This window comes from Oncorhynchus keta, chromosome 21 (genome assembly GCF_023373465.1).
Source record: "Oncorhynchus keta strain PuntledgeMale-10-30-2019 chromosome 21, Oket_V2, whole genome shotgun sequence".
Taxonomy (NCBI): domain Eukaryota; kingdom Metazoa; phylum Chordata; class Actinopteri; order Salmoniformes; family Salmonidae; genus Oncorhynchus; species Oncorhynchus keta.
In genome coordinates this window covers 2,731,484-2,754,144 of record NC_068441.1, presented here as the reverse complement: position 1 = coordinate 2,754,144, position 22,661 = coordinate 2,731,484, and the positions used below count along the sequence as shown (strand labels likewise).

Sequence of the window (22,661 nt, the reverse complement as noted above, 5' to 3'; positions counted from 1 at the left end):
CAGGTTGCGATAAAAACTAGATTGTGGATATAGATCAGTTTATTTGCATTTGGGAGCAGAAATGTAACGAATATGGTTGATTCTGTGGATGAATAGGTTAACGTTATTTATCTGAAAATGTCCAAACTGGAGCTGGAAAGACTGCAAACTAGCTGCACTAAATTTCGTTCTACCTGTTTTCTATTGATGTTTATTTTGATATATCCATAAAATTTACACTGATGAATGATTTTGACTGGCTGAGAAAAGCTGCCTGCCTGTTAAATGCATTTGTCACTGAGCGATTAGAACAGCAGCGGCTGTTAGGATATTTGGGGCAGGAAGAAATCTCCCCTTCATCTACAGAGGCTTCTGGATATCGTTGTGAGTCTCATCAGTTATACCTGCACTGTAGACTATCTGCGAGGGGTTGGCTATTATACAGTGCCTTCAGAAAATATTCACACACCTTCTTTTTCCACATTTTTGTTGTCATAGCCTGAATTTAAAATGGATTTACATTGAGATTTTTGGTCATTGGCCAACAAGTGCAATTATGTTTATTGAAATCTTTGTAAATTCATAAAAAATGAAAAGCTGAAATGTCTTGAGTCAATAAGTATTCAACTCCTTTGTTATAGCAAGCCAAAATAAGTTCAAAAGTAAATAATTTGAATGGATGACTACCTCATCTCTGTATTCTGCACATATAATTAATTATCTGTAAGGTCCCTCAGTTGAGCAGTGAATTTCAAACCCAGATTGACATAACATTGAATATCCCTTGAAGCATGATGAAGTTATTAATTACACTTTGGATGGTGTATCAATGCACCCAGTCACTACAACGATACAGGTGTCCTTGCTAACTCAGTTGCCGGAGAGGAAGGAAACCGCTCATGGATTTCACCATAAGACCAATGGTGACATTAAAACAGTTAAGGAGTTTAACGGCTGTGATAGGAGAAAACTGATGATGGATCAACAACATTATATTTACTCCACAATACTAACATAATTGACAGAGTGAAAAGAAGAAAGCCTGTACAGAATAAACATATTCCAAAACATGCATTCTGTTTGCACTAAAGTAATACTACAAAAAAAATGTGTGAAAGCAATTCACTTTTTGTCCTGAATACAAAGTGTTATGTTTGGGGCCAATCCAATACAACACATTACTGAGTACCACTCTCCATATTTTCAAGCAGAGTGGTGGCTGCATCATGTTATGTGTATGCTTGGAATCGTTAAGGAATGGGGAGTTTTTCAGGATAAAACAAATAAACATAATGGAGTTAAGCACAGGCAAAATCCTAGAGGAAAACCTGGTTCAGTGCGCACTCCACAAGAACCTGGGAGATTAATTCATCTTTCAGCAGGACAATAACCTTAAACAAAAGGATAAATCTAGACTGCTTACCAAGTGTTGCGTGACAAGTGAATGTTCCTGAGTGGCTGAGTTACAGTTTTGACTTAAATCTACTTGAGAATATATGATAACATCTGAAAATGGTTGATTAGCAATGATCAACAACTGATTTGACAGAGCTTGAAGAATTTTGAAATGAATAATTGGCAAATTGTCACACCCTGACCATAGTTTGCTTTGTGTGTTCTATGTTTTGTTTGGTCAAGGTGTGATCTGAGTGGGTATTCTATGTTGGATGTCTTGTTTGTCTGTTTCTGTGTTTGGGCCTGATATGGTTCTCAATCAGAGGCAGGTGTTAGTCATTGTCTCTGATTGGGAGCCATATTTTGGTAGCCTGTTTTGTGTTGGGTTTTGTGGGTGATTGTTCCTGTCTTTGTGTTTGTTACACCAGATAGGGCTGTTTTTGTTTTTTTTCACGGTTCTTGTTTTTGTATATTGTTCTATTTTCATCTTTATTAAAGATGTATCAAAATAACCACGCTGCGTTTTGGTCCGCCTCTCCTTCAACAGAAGAAACCATGACAGAATCACCCACCACAACAGGACCAAGCGGCGTGGTGACAGGCAGCGGAAGCAGCACAAGAAGGAATGGACATGGGATGATGTATTGGACGGCAAGGGTTGCTACACATGGGAGGAGATCCTGGCGGGAAAGGATCGCCTTCCATGGGAACAGGTGGAGGCTGCTAGGAGAGCAGAGGCAGCCGGAGAGAGGAGCCGGCGATATGAGGGAACACGGCTGGCAAGGAAGCCCGAGAGGCAGCCCCAAAAATGTTTTGGGGGGGCACACAGGAAGTATGGCGAAGCCAGGTAGGCGACCTGCGCCAACTTCCTGTGTTTACCGGAGGGCGAGAGAGACCGGGCAGGCACCGTGTTATGCGGTGGAGCGCACGGTGTCCCCAGTGCGGGTGCATAGCCCGGTGCGGTACATACCAGCTCCGCCTATCGGCCGGGCTAGAGTGAGCATCCAGCCAAGTGCCATGAAGCCGGCTCTACGCATCTGGTCTCCAGTGCGTCTCCTTTGGCCGGCTTACATGGCACCAGCCTTGCGCACGGTGTCCCCGGTTCGCCTCGCACCACTGGCAGGGCAACCGAGAGCATTCAACCAGGTAAGGTTGGACAGGCTCCAGTGCTCAAGAGCTCCAGTGCGCCCACCTCCACACACCAGCCCTCCGGTGGCAGCCCCCCCGCACCAGGCTGTCTCTCCGTCTCATCCCTACAGGTGCTCCCGCCTGTCCAGTGGTGCCAGAGCCTTCCTCCTCTCCGGCGCTGCCGGAGTCTCCCGCCTGTCTCTGAAATGAAAATGGATGGCCCTCCCTTCAGCAAAACATGTTTTACCTAATACATGTTGAAAACAAAACAAGTGACCTTACCCTACACCCAGTGGTCAAAATCTGTTTGGTATGTATTTTTACTGACCAGAATATGTCTTTTCTGACCACCATACAACCAGTTGGTCGTAATTCTGAACACTGTATTATGTGCTATATTAGGTAGCCTACTGGTCATACTTAAGACCTCATAACCTGGTAATGATCACCTGGCTACAGCCTATTAACTACTGTATAGCAGAGGATAACGTTGAATATTGAAAACATTGTTCATTACATTTCTATTTGTTTCCACAGCCACCAATTAAAGTTTAAATCTGTAACAGATTTTTATTTAACAAAGATTATGCAATGGCAAAATCTGCATACAGTAGTAATTGTTTCATAATTCACCCACATCAATTACATGCAGAGAAAGACTGGGACACAGCTTATATTTTGGCAGATTGTTTTATTTTATTAATAAAAGTGATGTGATGGTTCAGATCTGCAGTGAAGAGAATCAGCGCATTACAACTTTATCGATTTGAGATTTCAAAAGAACTAGAAAAGGACATTCCTGAAGAAACTTTGTGGACTCAGCTGGCTAAAAGTATTTCCATGGGACTAGTTGAAGAAGTTGGTGGCCGTTATATCTTAAATGTTTAAAAAAAGAGCAACTTGCAAAACAGTAAATACATTATGCCCATACATACTTACGGTATACTAAAAACGACAAAAACATATGCAGAAAATAAGGCACTTACTTTTATTGGAACACAAACACGCCCAACGTTATTTATTTGTAAGGAAGACAACAATGAAGGCAATACGAGTGCCAGCCAGAAAATGTGCTAGTGGAGAAATCTTGTGCTAGACGGCGCAAATGTCTGCGTACTTGATCTGGAGGAATACTGGGAAGGTGCTTGGGCTCTCATTGAAGAGAAGTTTTTCCGGTTCAGTAAAGCCTCAAATATAAATTGTCCACAACAGTAAAATGGGCTACTTCTATGTGAATTAATGAGGCGGAACACAACTCAATTCAGTGTTAGAAAATACATTTCTTTAAAAATAATTTCAAATCGACAAGTTGAAATATAACCTATAAATAATTAGCAGGCAATGTGTGTCTTGGTTTGAGGGCAGAGCAGGTTAACTGTCCTGTCCTTTTGGTGTATTGCTGCCACCTACTGTACAGGGTATTGAAATACAACCAAAATAATATATTCCATTGTGGGGCGGGAGGGCCCAAGATAATACAAAATACACAAATAAATCAAACAACCATTCCACTCCTTCAGTCACATTCAAATCACATCCCTACACAGGCTCAGGTGCCTGTGAGGACTGAGCATTCATCGACAGAATCCCTTGTAATGCCTCTGCAGAAAAGTTCCTGAGTCCCAAAAGAACGCTCAGCCGCACTCACAATGATGCCTATTTTCTCAGATTTCCTCTCTGTTTGCACTGTGGAGTCGATAACCAAAGTAATAAACACTACAAAGTCCACCTTCTTAACATGCAACATGTCAGGATCCCCCTGTTTACAAGGAACATCATATAGTGTCTCTACTACGACCATTACTTCTTCAAATTCAAGTCTTTCTTCCACTCTTCTCAATGCCTCCGGGTAGGAGACATTCTGGACAGCCCTTATTCTTGCCACCTCCGCCTCCTTCACCCTAACAGGACACACAACCAAATAATTGACATTTCTCACACTGCGTGGGTTTGGACACGAAGGCCCTCACAGGGAATCTCATATAACCCAGATACACATGAGAAGGGAGAGAGTGTTCATTAAAAAACTATAGAATTGATGGACTGGGCTTCCACACTCTACCATGCGAGTCAGTCGGTGTGCACCAACCACTTGATCCATTTCTTCGTGTGTATCCTTTGCGTTTACTTCGAGCACCACCCCAGAGATAACACCCTTGATGGGCGCCCTGTTTCGAAGATCTACACAAGGGACATTCCAATCTGACGTCTTCTTGAGAAGCAAAGCATGCTCCTTCTGTTCCATAGAAACACAACAAAACGGAATCGTTTTTTTCCCCTTCATCGACGCCACCTTATCCAACGCATCTACAATTTTAATCGAGACTTCAAACGGATCTCCCAGGTAACATCAATCCAAAACCCTTGTTCCTTCCGTTTCCCTACAAGATTCCACTACCACTTTACTGCTCTTATTTCCTTTTGCATTCGCCACTGTAATCCTGTTCTTCTCACTCTCATCTCCACTCGACACACACGTCATCCGATTCAAACAGAACATCCGCTTCCAATATTTTCCCCGAGACTAACTGTCCTGTTGCGTAACAATCACATTTTGGAATAGCGAGGGCATTCTGACCTCACGTTTTTACTCACGCTGGGATGACCGTTAGAGATATTTGGAACTCACGAGTGAAAAAGTTAGTGACAATAAAATATTACATTTTTCAAAAGTGATGTCTGTCATATCACTGCTGCAACGAACATTGTTGGAAATGGGTGTAATTGGCAAATATCTTACTCTTCTCTGAATCTACACGTGTGTGAGTTTGAGTGAGCGACAGGGAGAATGAGATTGAGAGAAATGGGAGAAGCTTTACATAACTCACCAGTCTGTTGCATCAGGACACAAGGGTCTTGTCAGTGAAAAGCATCTAAAATATGTGTGAAGATAATGTGTTTTGAGTATAATTTAAAATGTTGCAACAAGAAGAAGGGGATAGGTGTGTGGCGAAGATATGGAGTGTCTCAGAATGCATGCACTCAGCTCTCCAGAATGTGCTCAGCTGTCTCCCGCCAATTCTTGCGCATTCATTGTTTCATTCTGTGAATTGTTTGCCCTTTAATCGTTTATTTTTGATCAATTGCCCATCGTGTATGTAACCGGTAGGCCTAGTAAATGTACCGTAAATCCCCCGTCATTTGGTTACATTCATTTCTGTTACTCCATGTATTTTTTTTTTTCAATATTAGCGGGTAGATCATCTTTATTGCAGCTAGATTGTGGCTTCCATCAATGTAATTGTCTGCATCATTTCCAATCACCCATATATATTTATTTGGTAAATATACTGTATCTATCTATATATACAGTGGGGAGAACAAGTATTTGATACACTGACGATTTTTGCAGGTTTTCCTACTTACAAAGCGTGTAGAGGTCTGTCATTTTTAGCATAGGTACACTTCAACTGTGAGAGACGGAATCTAAAACAAAACTCCAGAAAATCACATTGTATGATTTTTAAGTAATTAATTTGCATTTTATTGCATGACATAAGTATTTCATACATCAGAAAAGCAGAACTTAATATTTGGTACAGAATCCTTTGTTTGCAATTACAGAGATCATACATTTCCTGTTGTTCTTGACCAGGTTTGCACACACTGCAGCAGGAATTTTGGCCCACTCCTCCATACAGACCTTCTCCAGATCCTTCAGGTTTCAGGGCTGTCGCTGGGCAATACGGACTTTCAGCTCCCTCCAAATATTTTCTATTGGGTTCAGGTCTGGAGACTGGCTAGGCCACTCCAGGACCTTGAGATGCTTCTTACGGAGCCACTCCTAAGTTGCCCTGGCTGTGTGTTTCGGGTCGTTGTCATGCTGGAAGACCCAGCCACGACCCATCTTCAAGGAGGTTGTTGGCCAAGATCTCGCGATACATGGTCCCTGCATGTAATTCACTGTAAAAGACCCAGTGCAGTTAAAATAGTTTTGTCCTATGTTTCATATCATATTGTACTACAGCTGATGAAACTACCATGGTAAGTGTTATTTCCTTGTAGTTGCTGGTTGAAATTACAATCTACACAGGACCTTTTAATCAGCAGGTTTGGTTTACACGGGCGAGAGTTTCGTCTTTCCATGGTGACATCACCATGCTGTAAATTGGTTAATAGACCAATAACAAAGAGAGTTCCAAACCTCTCTGCCAATAACAGCTAGTTTATATTTTTTCTCTCACCACTTAGACCACTCCCAGATAGCCCTAACAAAATTCTTGCTTGAGAAATAGTTGATAGCCAAAAAGGTATTTTTGCAAATGTTTCTAGAAATCTATTACAAGTACCTGATTTTTACCCAGAAATGATTTGATATTGATTTCAAAATGGCCGTTAAACTTCCACACTCCTCTTCCATTTTGATAGATTGCAATGGACACCTTTGAGCCAACGTGGGTTTATTTTGTCCAAACACATAGCCTACAGATACATGAAACATACATAACAATAGGTTCCTAGAAAATGTTTACAATTTTGCCCATCAGAGTAGCGTACTGTTGTATGCAAATGTATTTTCTAGCCACAGGCATGATGCATATCACAGTACATTGTTGATGTGATTCTGGCAATTTGAACTGTTTTTAAATAGTTCAATGACAATATAATGTTTTAACTGGAAAACTATTGAGAAATTAAAAACACCAAATAAAATTTACAAAACCAGAATTCACATAACAGTATTATTTTCACAAAAGCTCACCAATTGCGTATCCAACAAAGATTAGTTAATTATATAATAGTATATACTGCATACCCTTTACGGTATGTACCGTTTAGGGTATGGATATTCAAATGAAACTTCTTTATCCAATATACCAGAATTTATAGTACTGACAAGGAACTAAAAATAAATCGTTTTTTGTGCTTTTATCAGTTTGAATTTCATTCAAGAGTACATCATTATTAGTTTATTTTTCACTTGCAATGCCAGATAAGTGGTTAATGTCTCAGGATTAGTGTCCTCCAAAGTTGTTTACAAATCCACCAGATGATGCTGAGCCGGGAAGTATTGGATCTACTGGACAACCACTGCCTGAGTCCAGCAATGCCAGAGTGGACGACCATATCAAGTCCAGGCAACATGACCATGTCCTTCAGTATGGGATGTTGCTTTATATCTAGAGTTGAGTCAGTCAATCAGTCGGTCTGCCAGGCATCAGGGGTCTCAGTCGGAGCCCCTGCACAGTCACTCTCTGACAACTACAGAAACGGTCTATACTCCTAGTGGGTGGAGACTGAGGTGGATCCTGGGAAACAGAGTCCTACAAGCTGTTTTTCTCAGTGGCGGTGGAGCCGGTGGCATCGGTGCATTCTGCAGTCTCTGAGCTGCGAGGGAAGTAGACAGTAGTCTTGTGCTCTTCGTAGGTGTCGATGTGTTTGAGGTGCACCACCATGTGCAGAGCGTAGGCCAGGACCAGGAGGAGGATGAGGGAGGTGATCAGACCCATGAGGATTGCCGGAGTGAAGAACGTAGCGCAGTCGCTGGCTGAGGCAAACTTGTTGGACAGCACGTTGAAGGATTGTAACTGTCAGGCAAAGAGAAATAAAAAGGTGAGATGTTCAAGTAAAGTAAACAAGGCAAAGATTACATACATAACACATAAAGTTTATTACATCGAAACTATTCTTGTGGATTTCTATATTAAGTAACTGTTTAAAAAAATAAACATGAATATTTCTGGGTTCATACACAAACACAATTAAATACAATACATTAACAATGTAGTGTAATGGTATAACAATGGCGGTATGGCGGTATAACTAGAAACTGTCCTGTATTATGGAGACTTAAGTAAAGCCACACACAAGTTGGAGTCCTGTTTACCAATCATTGATCATTATTTTACAGCACTTTTCACAAATCATGGTTTTAACAAACAGTACAAGTTATCCATTACATTTCAACAGGAGTAGCTGCAGAGGTTCCGACAGAACCATTAGAACGTGCTCCTCTACCAAAACATCACTCCCCTCCTGCCATAAAATGTCGCCTTCCTGCAAAAACAATGCATGCCAACCTGGAAGTCTGTGAATGTGATGTGCCAGTTTGCGGAGTTGTCTGTGATGGAGCTTGGTACAAGCAGCGTGTCGTACTTCTGCAGACTGCTGACGTGTTGACAGTGGTAGGAGTAGGTACTAGGAGCGTACACGTCGCTGGCATTGAACGTAGCCTCGTGGGTCCAGTTGTAGTGGATGTGTACGCTGTCCAGAGTAAACCAGTTCTGCCCTGCCGACTCATAGAATGTGTTGGACATCTGTAGCCTGTAGGAAGAGCTCATACATTGATTATACATTTACATTTGAGTCATTTAGCAGATGCTCTTGTCAAGAGAGACACAGTTAGTGTACAGTACACAGTAACACACACGATATACTTCAGACCAACATGTGACCTGCCAGGAAAACCCTGGGCCAATCTATCATTTTTATACTGGTCTTTCAAGCCTAAAATTGGCTGTAAAAATGAATGAAGAATTAAACCTTATGGCAAGTCCTCTCAAGTCCTCCACATCTCCAAATCGTAGAACAAGCCTGGTGGGGAAAACAAGTTCAATAGCACTGTCATTACATCATCCTTCAAAATGTCAGGAGAGCGAGGAAGAGTCATGTACCTTGAACTGCAGGAGGAATATCTACAGCCGCTAAGCAGACTTACGTAGCTTTATCTTTGCTGCACATAGAGCCTTTGGTGTCAACCGGTGCGTCGGGGCCGAATGCCTTCTCTGTGAGATCCACCGAAGTGCTGTTCCTGAACCTTATAGCAATCTTCCTGGCCCTAAACAGGATACATGTTTTTCCATTGTAAACCACGCTCAGAGGAGAGTAAGGAAGAGTGCTCGATGTCTGCAGTAGCCTCCTTTTGGTTCTGTGTGGGGAGTCCAGTTGCCACCCATAAAGCTGATGGCGGGAAAGAGAGGATGAGACAGGATGGGTTGAAAGAGGGAGAGAGGGAAAATAAGAGAAGGAGAAGGGGAGAGAGAAATAGATAAGATGGTGGCTCATTGATTGACAACCAACAGTAATCTGAAGTACTATTACAGATTGCTTTTCATCTCATTGTGGGCGCTGCAGCGGGCGTTCATTGACCAATAAGACGTTGTGTAAGGGTGCTGTTGTTAGGAATAATCGAATCTGTTTATTAATTTCCTTGATGACAATATATCTAATGGTTTACCTCACTGAGATTATGCCTTCTGTCTGGGATTAATATCAAATGGCTGGGAATAAAACCTATTCTCAATGTACAAGGTCCTTTTCGATAACTAAAAACCTCTGTCTGGTGGAGTCACGCACACAGTAGTCTACACTGAGTATACCAAACATTCGGAACACCTTCCAAATATTAAGTAGCAAATCTTTCGTCTTGCCCATTCACAATCTGAATGGTGCATATACACAATCCATGTCTAAATTGTCTCAATGCTGAAAAAATAATGATTTAACCTGTCTCCTTCTCTTCATATACACTGATTGAAGTGGATTTAACAAGTGACAATAAGGGATCATAGCTTCCACCTGGATTCACTTGGTCAGTCTGTGTCATGGAAAGAGTAGGTGTTCTTAATGTTTTGTACACTCAGTGTATTTCTCCATTCCGCTGAAGTGTGCACTCGTTCACTATGCTTTCCGTAAATATGAAAGCATTGGATTGATGGAGGCATGGGCTAGTGGGAGTTTCCACCATATTTCTTCTACCAGTCATTTCCTTTCAGGGTCAGTGAGGTGAAGTGAACAAGTGCACACTTTGAGAGTGAGGAAAGATAATTGGGACATAGTACCTGCAGCACTCTTCTGAGAGGGTGCTCCACCACAAGCAAAGAACTGTCCCCATCGGAAGCAGCACTGTGGCTCTGGGAAGCCAATCCATCTGTATACAAGGAGAGAGAGAGAGAAATACAATTCATTTAAAAAAGATGACTGCTGTATTAGCAACGTTAATACAGCATTGCTACGGGAGTTATTGCAGTGTTACTACTACACAGGTACACGAGCAACGTGAAGTGAAGTGTTAACAGTGAATTTAGTAGATAGAATAGAATTAAAAAATGTCACATAATCAATTGACAATAAGGGAAAATAACCTACTGTTTTGAACCCTGATATCTTGGGATGTGGGTCCCCCTAAACTGTAAATATAAGACAATAAATCATTATTTCAGATGGTAGGCTGTAAGGTACTGGCTACAGGACATCAACGTAAATCTCTCTTATATGATTACTAGGACAGGAGATATAGGGATAATGGTAGGATGAATATCAGGCATATACTATATACAATCAAATCCATTTCCACCATCGGGTTTGATACAGTTTATTACATACAGTGGCAAGAAAGGGTATGTGAACCCTTTGGAATCACCTGGATTTCTGTTTAAATTGGTGATCAAATCAAAAGTCACAACAATAGACAAAAAAAGTGTGCTTAAACTAATAACACACAAATTATTGTATTTTTCTTGTCGGTTGTGTTGGTTGAGAAAAGTATGTGAACCCCTTGGCTAATGACTTCTCAAAAAGCTAACTGGAGTCAGGAGTCGGCTAACCTGGAGTCCAATCAATGAGACGAGATTGGAGATGTTGGTTAGAGCTGCCTTGCCCTATAAAAACACTCACAAAATTTGAGTTTGCTATTCACAAGAAGCATTTGCCTGATGTGAATCATGCCTTGAACAAAAGAGTTCTCAGAAGACCTAAGATTAAGGATTGTTGACTTGCATAAAGCTGGAAAGGGTTACATAAGTATTTCTAAAAGCCTTGCTGTTCATCAGTCCACAGTAAGACGAATTGGCTATAAATGGAGAAAGTTCAGCACTGTTGCTACTCTCCATAGCAGTGGCCGTCCTGCAAAGATGACTGCAAGAGCACAGCGCAGAATGCTCACTGAGGTTAAGAAGAATCCTAGAGTGTCAGCTAAAGACTCACAGAAATCTCTGGAACATGCTAACATCTCTGTTGACGAGTCTACGATACGTAAAAAACACTAAACAAGAATGGTGTTCATGGGAGGACACCAAGGAAGAAGCCACTGCTGTCCAAAAAAAACAATGCTGCATCTTTGAAGTTTGCAAAAGTGCACCTGGATTTTCCAAAATGTTCTATGGACAGATTAAACTACAGTTGTGTTGTTTAGAAGGAACACACAACATGATGTGTGGAGAAAAAAAGGTACAGCACACCAACGTCAAAAACCTCATCCCAACTGTAAAGTATGGTGGAGGGAGCATCATGGTTTGGGGCTGCTTTGCTGCCTCAGGGCCTGGACAGCTTGCTATCATCGACGGAAAAATGAATTCCCAAGTTTATCAAGACATTTTGCAGGAGAATGTTAGGCTATCTGTCCGCCAATTGAAGCTCAACATAATTTGGGTGATTCAACAGGACAACAACCCAAAAGACATGCTTTTCTCACCCTGGACTGTGAATGTTTACATGGTGTGTTCAATAAAGACATGAAAATGAATTTGGGGAGAAAAGGGGGGTAAAAAACATTTTAAAAAGTTTGGACACACCTACTCATTCAAGGGATCAAGTTTTTTTTTACATTGTATAATAATAGTGAAGACATCAAAACTATGAAATAACACATATGGATCATGTAGTAACCAAAAAAGTGTTAAACAAATCAAAACATATATTTTACCTTCTTCAAAGTAGCCACCCTTTGCCTTGATGACAGCTTTGCATACTCTTGACATTCTCTCAACCAGCTTCACCTGGAATGCTTTTCTAACAATCTTGAAGTAGTTCCCACATATGATGAGCACTTGTTGGCTGCTTTTCCTTCACTCTGTTGTCCAACTCATCCCAACCATCAGAATGCTGTGGTAGCTGTACTGGTTAAGTGTGCCTTGACTACTAAATAAATCACTGACAGTGTCACCAGCAAAGCACCCCCACACATCACACCTCCTCCTCCATGCTTCACGGTGGGAACCACACATGCGAAGATCATCCATTCACTTACTCTGCTTCTCGGCTGTTGGAACCAAAAATCTCAAATGTGGATTCATCAGACCAATGGACAGATACCGGTCTAATGTCCATTTCTCGTGTTTCTTTGCCCAAACAAGTCTCTTCATCTTATTAGCATTCTTTAGTAGTGGTTTCTTTGCATCAATTCAACCATGAAGGCCTGATTCATGCAGTCTCCTCTGAACAGTTGATGTTGAGGTGTTTCTGTTACTTGAACTCTGTGAAGCATTTATTTGAGCTGCAATTTATGAGGCTAGTAATTCTAATAAACGTATCTTCTGCAGCAGAAGCAACTCTGGGTCTTCTTTTCCTGTGAAGGTCCTCATGAGAACCAGTTTCATCATAGCGCTTGATGGTTTTTGCGACTGCACTTGAAGAAACTTTCAAAGTTCTTGAAATGTTCTGGATTGACTGACCTTCATGTCTTAAAGTAATGATGGACTGTCGTTTCTCTTTGCTTATTTGAGCTGTTCTTGCCATAGTATGGACTTGGTCTTTTATCAAATAGGGCTATCTTCTATATACCACTCTTACTTTGTCACAACACAACTGCACAAATTGAATAAATTAACTTTTAACAAGGCACACCTGTTAATTGAAAGGCATTCCAGGTGACTACCTATATATATATGCCAAGAGTGTGCAAAGCTATCATCAAGGCAAAGGGTGGCTACTTTGAAGAATCTCAAATATAAAATATATTTTGTTTTGTTTTTCTGGTTACTACATGATTCCATATATCATAGTTGTGATGTCTTCATTATTAATCTACAATATAGAAAATAGTAAAAAATAAAGAAAAACCTTTGAATTAATAGGTGTGTCTAAACTTTTGAGTGGTACTGTATTTAAAAAACAACAACACTGGAACCATTGGTTGGCCAAGCGGACATTGTGAGATGGTACCTTCTACATGGAAAACAAAATGTATAATAGTGTTTTAGAAATTTGGACGTGACTAAAAAAAGAGATAACACTTTCCCTAATAATGTATTTGGCCTAGTTTGCTCTTATTGTGTTTTCCTCAACAGTGCAAGAGATTATCCTGTGACTAACTGTTTAAGCATCTAATCACTGCCATAATGCCAGATTAAATGAGCTTTGGGGAAACGCTAAAACCTGATTAAGGTTCTGCTCGATTAATCCTCCCAGACCATGGTGTCCTTACTGGGACTTAGGGGGGCTAGCAGCCAGACCATGGTATCCTTATTAGGGCTCAGGGGGTTTAGTGTAGCTAGCAGACTGCCCACCAGATCTGAGGCGGCTACCGAGGACTGGCAGGCAGCAGGGTTGTGGTCCTCAGGCAGTAAACTGACATTCCAATTCCATTCTTCTTCATTGCTTCTCAATTAGGTACATTGGAATTTCAGTTAGGTTCCTGAATTAAAATGGAATTGACCCTAAACATGAATGGCAGACATTTGATGTGTCTATGCACTTTAATATCAATGCAAATTTCAGTCATTTAATGTGCAAAGCACTTTTTCTACAGCTTTCGTCTTCAGGTGTCCAGTAGATTTCTCCATTGGCGCACTACTGGTCTATCTGAGCAGTGGGTGGTGAGCATCTGTAGTCATACACTGTGCTTATATTCTGCATGAATCATAATCCCTTATCTGATATGTTTATTATTAAAAGCATGAGGGCAGCATTTGGCTTGACCCTGTAATAAGGCACTATGTTACTGCGTTGTTTGTGGTGATTTGTTTAATACTATTACAGGCAGTCATATACTACCGTTAAATAATGTATTATTATCTATAACAGGAATAGATCATATTTAGTGTACCTCAGTGTAAAAGTGTAATTCTCTGACATTTGTTATTGAAATCCCATCTGTGGGTGTATCTGTGTTGGGCTTGCTCAGTGATGTAACAAGACATTTGGGAGTTGACGAGGAGTGAGTGCTCTGTGTTCTTGTTTGCCAGCAGATGCCATTCTTACATAATAAAAAGTGACAAAACAATGAGTAATAATTTATCTGAACACAAGTGTCCAACTGAATTTGCTACACAGACCCACACGTCCTCACCAAAATCCCTAACCCAAGCAAAAATGGAGCTTTAATTCAAACGACTGAACCAATTGCGATGATCAAGAGTGGATAGCAAAATCCTCCTCCCTTCTCCTCCGTCTATCCCAACCCCACCCTACCAGCAGCTTACAAATCCACTCTGTTCTCTGCCCTGCTGCCATCACTGACTGGCTGCACCTGAGCATGTTATGGACAAGCCATTTATTAATCAATATGATCCGTTGGTCATCTCTCTCTTTCACTTCACAATGCCTGTCATGTATTCTGAGGGTAAGAGGGAATATTGCGGTGGACGCGCTGCTTTTAGACTGCACCCTGTGCCCAGCTCAGCACGCTCATGCCTAGCTAAATCAAATCTGCTCTAAGACTAAAGCCCGTACTGCCCTACATGTTGCCACAAAGTCCCATCTGTGCAGGGGCAAATGCAGACGGGCTAAATAGCCTAATGCCCTTGAGGCAATATGTTGCCAATTACACATTCGTTTTTTTTTAAAATGTATTAAGTCAGATATTCACTAACAGATGAGCGCAAAGCACATATGTGTTACAGGTGCTGGGACACAGGGCGGAAAATAATTACTTTGGTAAACAAGGAGGGGAACGAATCTTTGTCTTTTTTAGTTAAAGATACATATGTTAAAATGTTAAGTAGTATTGTCCACGTTTTGGCCTAAATGCACAAAAGACACCGTGACAAGTGAAATGAGGCTGAAATTGTTACGTTGACGTTTCTTCATTGTTGCAATTGGAATGATCCTCACCTCTTGGATCATCAGTTGACTTTGTTTGCTGTATTCTGTGTATTCATCGCCTGATTTAATCACCATATCACACTGCTCTCCTACAGAAAGCATCAGAAGCCCCTGCTGTCTATTAAGGACAGGTTCACAGGAGGTTGTAGCCAAGGCAGCTGAATAGAAATATTACTGAGAATATGATGTGGAATTTTTGGGGGGCAGTACATTCCCACAATACTGCCGGAAATGTCAGGACATGTTGACAGGGGGCTATTGTAGCCTATGCAGTATCTGAGGTAAGTGTCAGGGTCATGACCACATGCCACATGTCAAAACAATATGATTAAAAAGTAAGCAGGGGTCAGAAGGTAGGACATCAAGGCACCAGGCATCTACTGGAGTCATCTACCTGGCAATCTGACATCTCATCTTTCAGTCCAAATATGGCTCCCTACTGTATTCATTAAAATGATATAAAACGCAATTCATGGGAGACTATATCCATGCTACTGAAATAACAAACTGCAATGACATTGTCGATCAAAATAACCAAAATCAATGAATTGTTGTCCAATGAAACACTACAAACAAATAAACGAAGTAACTGAAGTAACAAATCTGTAGTTAACATCATAGTTAACATATTGTATTTAATATATATATATTCAGTAAAACTTGTGAAGATAGCTGTTACAGAAATGACAAAATGTCTGTTGTTATATTATTTATTTTTACATTTTGATTACTAGATTGACAGCAGTGCAAGAGCTGAATAGAATAGAAATACTCAATCTAGCATATATGGATCTGTACTCAAATAGTGTAATTCTCAGAGGAAGGATGGCTTTGCGATATATAGCATGTGAGCATACAGAATCTGACTCCATCTCATCCCTGATGTAACAGCTTTCATTCCTGCCTATTTTTGTAGTGCATATATGGATTTGCCCTGTAAACTGATGCCTTCAGAGCAACACCAATGGATTTTCTCTTGTGTTTCACTGGCAAATTCCGAGGAACATTATAATTGCAGATGTGCACACTACAGTATAGTACAGTACAGTGCAGAACACAAGGTAAGAGGGAAATCACTACCACAATTGTTACAGATAAAAATAGATCATGCTTTTGCAGATTCACAAGTGCATTTTAAAACTGTCTGTTTCTCCTCATTCCCAGGATCTCAATCACACTATGAAAGAACCTCATTCTCCCCCCACCCCCCTGCATATCCATCCATCCCCCTGCCTGACTCCAGCCTAGAGTTGAAATACCTCCTTTCATGCCTACCTTTTCTCCACAACAGCAGGCACTTGATCAAAAGACAAAGAAAGCTGCAGAAAAACGACAGAAAATAAATGCAAATACATAAAGAGGTCTTGTTTTGCCATGGAGCCGGCCAGATGAGACTACGACTGATGATGACTGCTTCCTAATCTGCTTCGAAAACAGCCGAAGCCTAAGCCTACTGGTTGACAAGGGCAGCAGCCAATAGAAATCTAGATGGACTGGTAATTATGTGTCACGGTCACACCCACTCTCAGAACACACACACTCACACACAAAGCCCAGCAGCTGTCCTCAAGAAAACTGATTCATAAATACACTGTTAAACATTCAGAATGTTCAAGGTCAGTATGCTTGCCGTTTTTTCCCCACAGTGAACGTGCCCCCTTGATTAAATGACCTAGATACCAGGCTGTCTCTATTGGAATTCATTTAAAGTATAAACCAGGGTTATCTGAAGAATAAAAAAAAAGCTCTGCATGAGAATGAGATCATGGGTTAATGAAGCAGTATGAAAATGAAATATGACGAAAGACACGTTCATTCAATGGAATTGCATCCTCGTCATTGGCATAGAGTTGACACTGGATGGATCTATTCTCTTTCCTCGACTGGCCTATACCCTTCTGTCTGTACATCAGTAACCTATGAATGATGAGATTGCACTACAATTTAAAAGTGGGCTAAAAAAAACAACAACAATGGAATTGTTTCAAATTCTAATAATCAAAATAGTGATATAAGAATAAAATTGTGCAAAAGTTAAGAGGTTTAATTATAGTGTCTGCTGCTGCTTACCTCAAATAATGTACATCCCATTGGGTTTACTGACATCAAGCCTATGACTCCTTGAATTATGTAGCTCTGTAGTTTAAAAAAAAAATTTGACCACTAATAAAGCAAGATGGCTTTTAGAGCTTGTCTTATCAAATTAGTCTAGTGATGGGTGGTCCAGTAGACTGGGACAGGCTTAATCCACTGTCATCTAGGCTACTGCTAAAAAACTATTTTAAAAGCATCTCATTTACTTCACCAGTGGTGAAGAACATGTTACTAGTTGCAGTAGAGGCTAATATTATGATAATCTGTGGTAGAGGTTTGGGATTTCACCCAATCATCTTCACCCAAGATTGTTTGGACTTTTCCTCTCTGTTACAATCAGTAACATCTGCATTGACTCTATCTTGCACTTACTCTATGCACACTCACAATACTACACTCACTCACATATACTACACTGACACTCTCACACAAAATCCCCACACACATATACACAACACACACGCATACCGACGCCAGACACACACATACTCACTCATCATATGCTGCTGCTAATCTGTTCTTTACTTTACTCTTATTATTATCTATACTGATGTCTAGTCATTTTATCCCTGACTTTATGTACATACTTACCTCAAATACCTCATATTCCTACAAAATGATACAGTACTGGTACTTCTTGTGATTCTACAGAAGTGGTGCAAATTGCAGTCCCACCCCCCAAAAAAAAGATTTAAAAAAGCAATCAAGCCTCCAAAAATGTTTTTACATCATGATATGTTTTATTTCTCTCACACCCTGATCTGTTTCACCTGTCTTTGTGCTTGTCTCCACCCCCCTCCAGGTGTCGCCCATCTTATATTATCCTCTGTGTATTTATACCTGTGTTCTCTGTTTGTCTGTTGCCATTTCGTTTTGTTCGTGAGACCTACCAGTGTTTGTTCCCCTGCTCCTTTCTGTTTCTTTCCTCATTGAATTATTGACCCCTTCCTGCACTGACCCTGAGACTGCCTGCCGTTCTGGACCCTTTGCACCTTCTCTAGATTACTGACCCCTGCCTGCCTTTGACCTGTCGTTTGCCTGCCCCAGTATTAGAAATAAACGTTTGTTTCTTCGACACTGTCTGCCTCTGGGTCATACCTGAAATGTGATAATTTCAATATAAGTAAATAACAAACACATTGTTATATTAATATATTACAAAAGTTTAGTTATTTTTAACGGAAAGGTATATGTATTCACCCCCTTTGATATGAAGCCCCTAAATAAGATCTGGTGCAACTAATTTCCTTCAGAAGTCACATAATTAGTTAAATAAAGTCCACCTGCGTGCAATCTAAGTGTCACATGATCTGTCGCATTATCTCAGTATACCTGTTCTGAAAGGCCCCAGAGTCTGCAATGCCACTAAGCAAGGGGAACCACCAAGCAAGCAGCACAATGAAGACCAAGGAGCTCTCCAAACAGGTCAGGGACAAAGTTGTGGAGAAGTACAGATCAGGGTTGGGTTATAAAAAAATATATGAAACTTTGAACATCCCATTGAGCACCATTAAATCCATTATTAAAAAATGGAAAGAATATGGCACCTCAACAAATCTGCCAAGAGAGGGTTGCCCACCAAAACTCACGGACCAGGCAAGGATGGCATTAATCAGAGAGGCAACAAAGAGACCAAAGATAACCCTGAAGGAGCTGCAAAGCTCCACAGCGGAGATTGGAGTATCTGTCCATAGGACCACTTTCAGCCGTACACTCCACGGAGTTGGGCTTTTTTGTGTTTGCCAAAAGGCATGTGGGAGACACCCCAAACATATGGAAGAAGGTACTCTGGTCAGGGACTAAAATTTTGCTTTTTGACCATCAAGGAAAAAACTCTATGCCTGCCGCAAACCCAACACCTATCATCACCGCGAGAACATCATCCACACAGTGAAACATGGTGGTGGCAGCATCATGCTGTGGGGATGTTTTTAATCGGCAGGGACTGGGAAACTGGTCAGAATTGAAGGAATGATGGAAGGCGCTACATACAGGGGAATTCTTGAGGGAAACCTGTTTCAGTCTTCCAGAGATTTGAGACTGGGACGGGGGTTCACCTTCCAGCAGGACAATGACCCGAAGCATACTGCTAAAGCAACACTCGAGTGGTTTAAGGGGAAACATTTAAATGTCTTGGAATGACCTAGTCAAAGCCCAGACCTCAATCCAATTGGGAATCTGTGATATGATGTAAAGATTGCTGTACACCAGCGGAACCCATCCAACTTGAAGGAGCTGGAGCAGTTTTACGTTGAAGAATGGGCAAAAATCTTAGCGGCTAGATCTTCCAAGCTTATAGAGACATACCCCAAGAGACTTGCAGCTGTAAATGCTGCAAAAGGTGGTTCTGCAAAGTATTGAATTTGGGGGAGTGAATAGTTATACATGCTCAAGTTTTCAGCTTTTTTGTCTTATTTCTTGTTTGTTTCACAATATAAAATATGTTTTATCTTCAAAGTGGTAGGCACGTTGTGTAAATCAAATGATACAAACCGCCCAAAAATACATTTTAATTTGAGGTTGTAAGGCAACAAAATAGGAAAAATGCCAAGGGGGGTGAATAGCCACTGTACTTCTCCAAATAAAATGTTAAGGTTTTAAAAATCAGGTTAAGAGTCATGTCTTTACTGTTTTGTTAATTTGGTATGCAAATAGTTTTTCTAAAATGTATCTGTAATAGAAGGTTAATCAAAATGATAATTTCTGTGCATGAAGGGTAATTTCTACCTTTATTGCAACTTTTTCACTGTTCCAATAGTGACAAATTTAGTGGTACAGTAAGGAATTCAGGTAAATAGTATTTCAAATATGCAATACAAACAAAGTGTGTGAGTAGTATATTACTACCTGACATATGTTTGAAGACGTGTGTGCTGAAATTTTGGGAAAAATAAGATACAAATGCATTCTTTTCCAACACCCAGTTTGCACAAAACATTATTCTCCATTGGGGACAAGCTAGCTACAATTTGCTAATATACTTTCTACTGAGCACTACATTACTTGATGTAAATACAAACATGAATTGTGTTATCAGCTAGTAATATTTCCCTCATGGAACTCAGTGGCTAGAGGTCCGTCCGTGTATGGAGGTTCTGAGTACTTGCTGTTTTTCTTATTGCACCCACCTGGTGTCCCATCTCTACCAGTCCCTGATGGGGAAGAATGGACATCTTTATATCTTTCATTTCATATACTAACTGTCCACCAGACTACAGACACTAAAGCAATGGAACTGAAGTAATGGAATAGCAATAACTATAATGTTAGCAATGAGAATGTGGCATGAGAGAATATGGATGCTAAGATTTCATTTCTATATTTTTGTCCTTAAAAAAATAAAAACAACAAATAACTGGAACTCTTAAAAAGAGCGGAACCATTGCTCTCCTAATATAAAGTAGAAGTCTCTCCACCCCATCCTCTCCCCTTTTTCTCTTCTCTCTAGTGTCTCCTCTCCCCTCTTTTGTCTCCTCAACCACCCCCCTCCTCCCTTCCTTTCCACTCCCCTCAATTTTTTAAATATCCTTTCTCTTCTCCTGAAAAAGTAAAAAAACGTGTCTGTAGATGGATAAGTTAGACCTAACCCTTATGCACTTGTAGATATGTTTGGATAGGCGTAAGTATCATGATAATGGATGATACAACCCTAACCCTTGTTTGATTGGTTAGTCTGTTGTCCTAGATTTGTTTTATCTGCTTTGTTGTTTGTTTTTTCACCATTATTTTGTGCTGTGTTTTGTATGTTAGGATGTGTTATGCATTTTTAGATGTGTGTGTTAACTCCCATTGATCTTGTTCCCAGCATCTGGGTTCTTGTGTTTTTCTCCCAAGCCTTCTGTTCTGTGAGAGACAAACCACACCACAATGAGTACATTTTCTTTGTCAGAGGCCATATTGTAGAATGGAAATGTTAAATGTCCCGTAGATAATCATAGATTAAGAGTTACCTGTCTAACAGAACACAGAGGGTGTTCTTTAATGGAAGCCTCTCCAACATAATCAAGGTAGAATCAGGAATTCCCCAGGGCAGCTGTCTAGGCCCCTTACTTTCTTTCAAACTTTACTAACGACATGCCACTGGCTTTGTGTAAAGCCAGTATGTCTATGTATGTGGATAACTCAACACAAAACATGTCAGCTACTACAGCGACTGAAATGACTGCAACATGTTTTAAAAACAAAACAGTGATTTAACAAGGCAAGTCAGTTAAGAACAAATTCTTATTTACAATGACGGCCTACACCGGCCAAACCCGGAGGACGCTGGGCCAATAGTGCGCCACCCTATGGGACTCCCAATCATGGCCGGTTGTGATACAGCCTGGATTCGAACCAGGGTGTCTGTAGTGATGCCTCAAGCACTGAGATGCGGTGCCTTAGATATATTATATTTTGCATTGTAGATATGTGGTGGTGGAGTAGTGACCTGAGTCCACACACTTAATGCGTTGTGAAATATGTTGTGAATGTTATAAATTATTTTATATTTATAATGAGCATGCTTTTTTTATGGATCCCCTTGGCAGCAACTACTCTTCCTGGGTTCCAGCAGAATTAAATCAGTTAAACAATGTTTTTGTTTTTTAAATTGTTTAACTGACTTAATTTTGCTGGACCCCAGGAAGAGTAGCTGCTGCCAAGGGGATCCATAATAAATACAATTACAAAACAATCTTTATTTTGATAGCATTCTGGAATAATCTCATTGTCTACAGTATGGGCTGGTTTCCCGGACTCAGATTACACCTAGTCCTGGACAAAAAAAGCATGCTCAATATAAATGTAAAATAATTTATTTGTCCAGGACTAGGCATAAGACAGGAGAGGACATAGGAGGAGAGGAAGAGGGTGAGGTGGAATGTACAGTATGGGCCAGGCACGTCGTAGAAAAATACAAAAGAAGGGGGTTAGTGGGAGCATGCCGATAAAACAGATAAAACCCAGTACACCAGATGAGACAAGCTGACCATGGCCATGATCGAGAGACAATGTGGCTCCGTCCAAACCCACCCCTGAGTGCAACAAGCCATGCACTCAGCGGTATGAAATTCTAGTTGAGAGTGGGGAGAGACAGAAAGGATGGTTTATCAATCCAGTAGTTTTGGACCTGATGACTCTCTGCTTGGCTCTCAGCATTAATGAATTAAGGAACTAACGCCGTGTCCATTTTCAGACTTGTTTGACTGCACTTTAAATCAGGCATTTAAAACACCACCTCGTTATTACACTTACTTAATATAAAATAGCTATTCATATAGTATACATGTGATATTTCCTCAAATTGTGTATTTTAAACGGGT

The 22,661-nt window shown here is 40.6% G+C and overlaps 1 protein-coding gene across 1 annotated transcript; it reads right to left on the bottom strand.

Moving 5' to 3' along the window:
- Window positions 1-6,817: 6,817 nt before the first annotated feature.
- On the bottom strand, window positions 6,818-16,696 carry LOC118399938 (V-type proton ATPase subunit S1-like protein). The gene is made up of 7 exons (XM_035796172.2): window positions 16,540-16,696; window positions 10,591-10,631; window positions 10,284-10,372; window positions 9,161-9,402; window positions 8,986-9,036; window positions 8,523-8,766; window positions 6,818-8,030 (listed from the first exon to the last, which is right to left on the bottom strand). The coding sequence occupies exons 1-7, from the start codon at window positions 16,638-16,640 to the stop codon at window positions 7,767-7,769; spliced, it is 1,032 nt and encodes a 343-aa protein (XP_035652065.1). The 5' UTR covers window positions 16,641-16,696; the 3' UTR covers window positions 6,818-7,766.
- Window positions 16,697-22,661: the final 5,965 nt, after the last annotated feature.

Coding starts and splice junctions, on each gene's coding strand:
- LOC118399938 (XM_035796172.2), bottom strand. CDS start 16,640: ATGGCAAAACAAGACCTCTTTATGTATTTGCATTTATTTTCTGTCGTT. Junction 10,632..16,539: donor CCTGCTGTTGTGGAGAAAAG/GTAGGCATGAAA, acceptor TTATATTTACAG/TTTAGGGGGACCCACATCCC. Junction 8,767..8,985: donor TTGAGAGGACTTGCCATAAG/GTTTAATTCTTC, acceptor CTCTTCCTACAG/GCTACAGATGTCCAACACAT.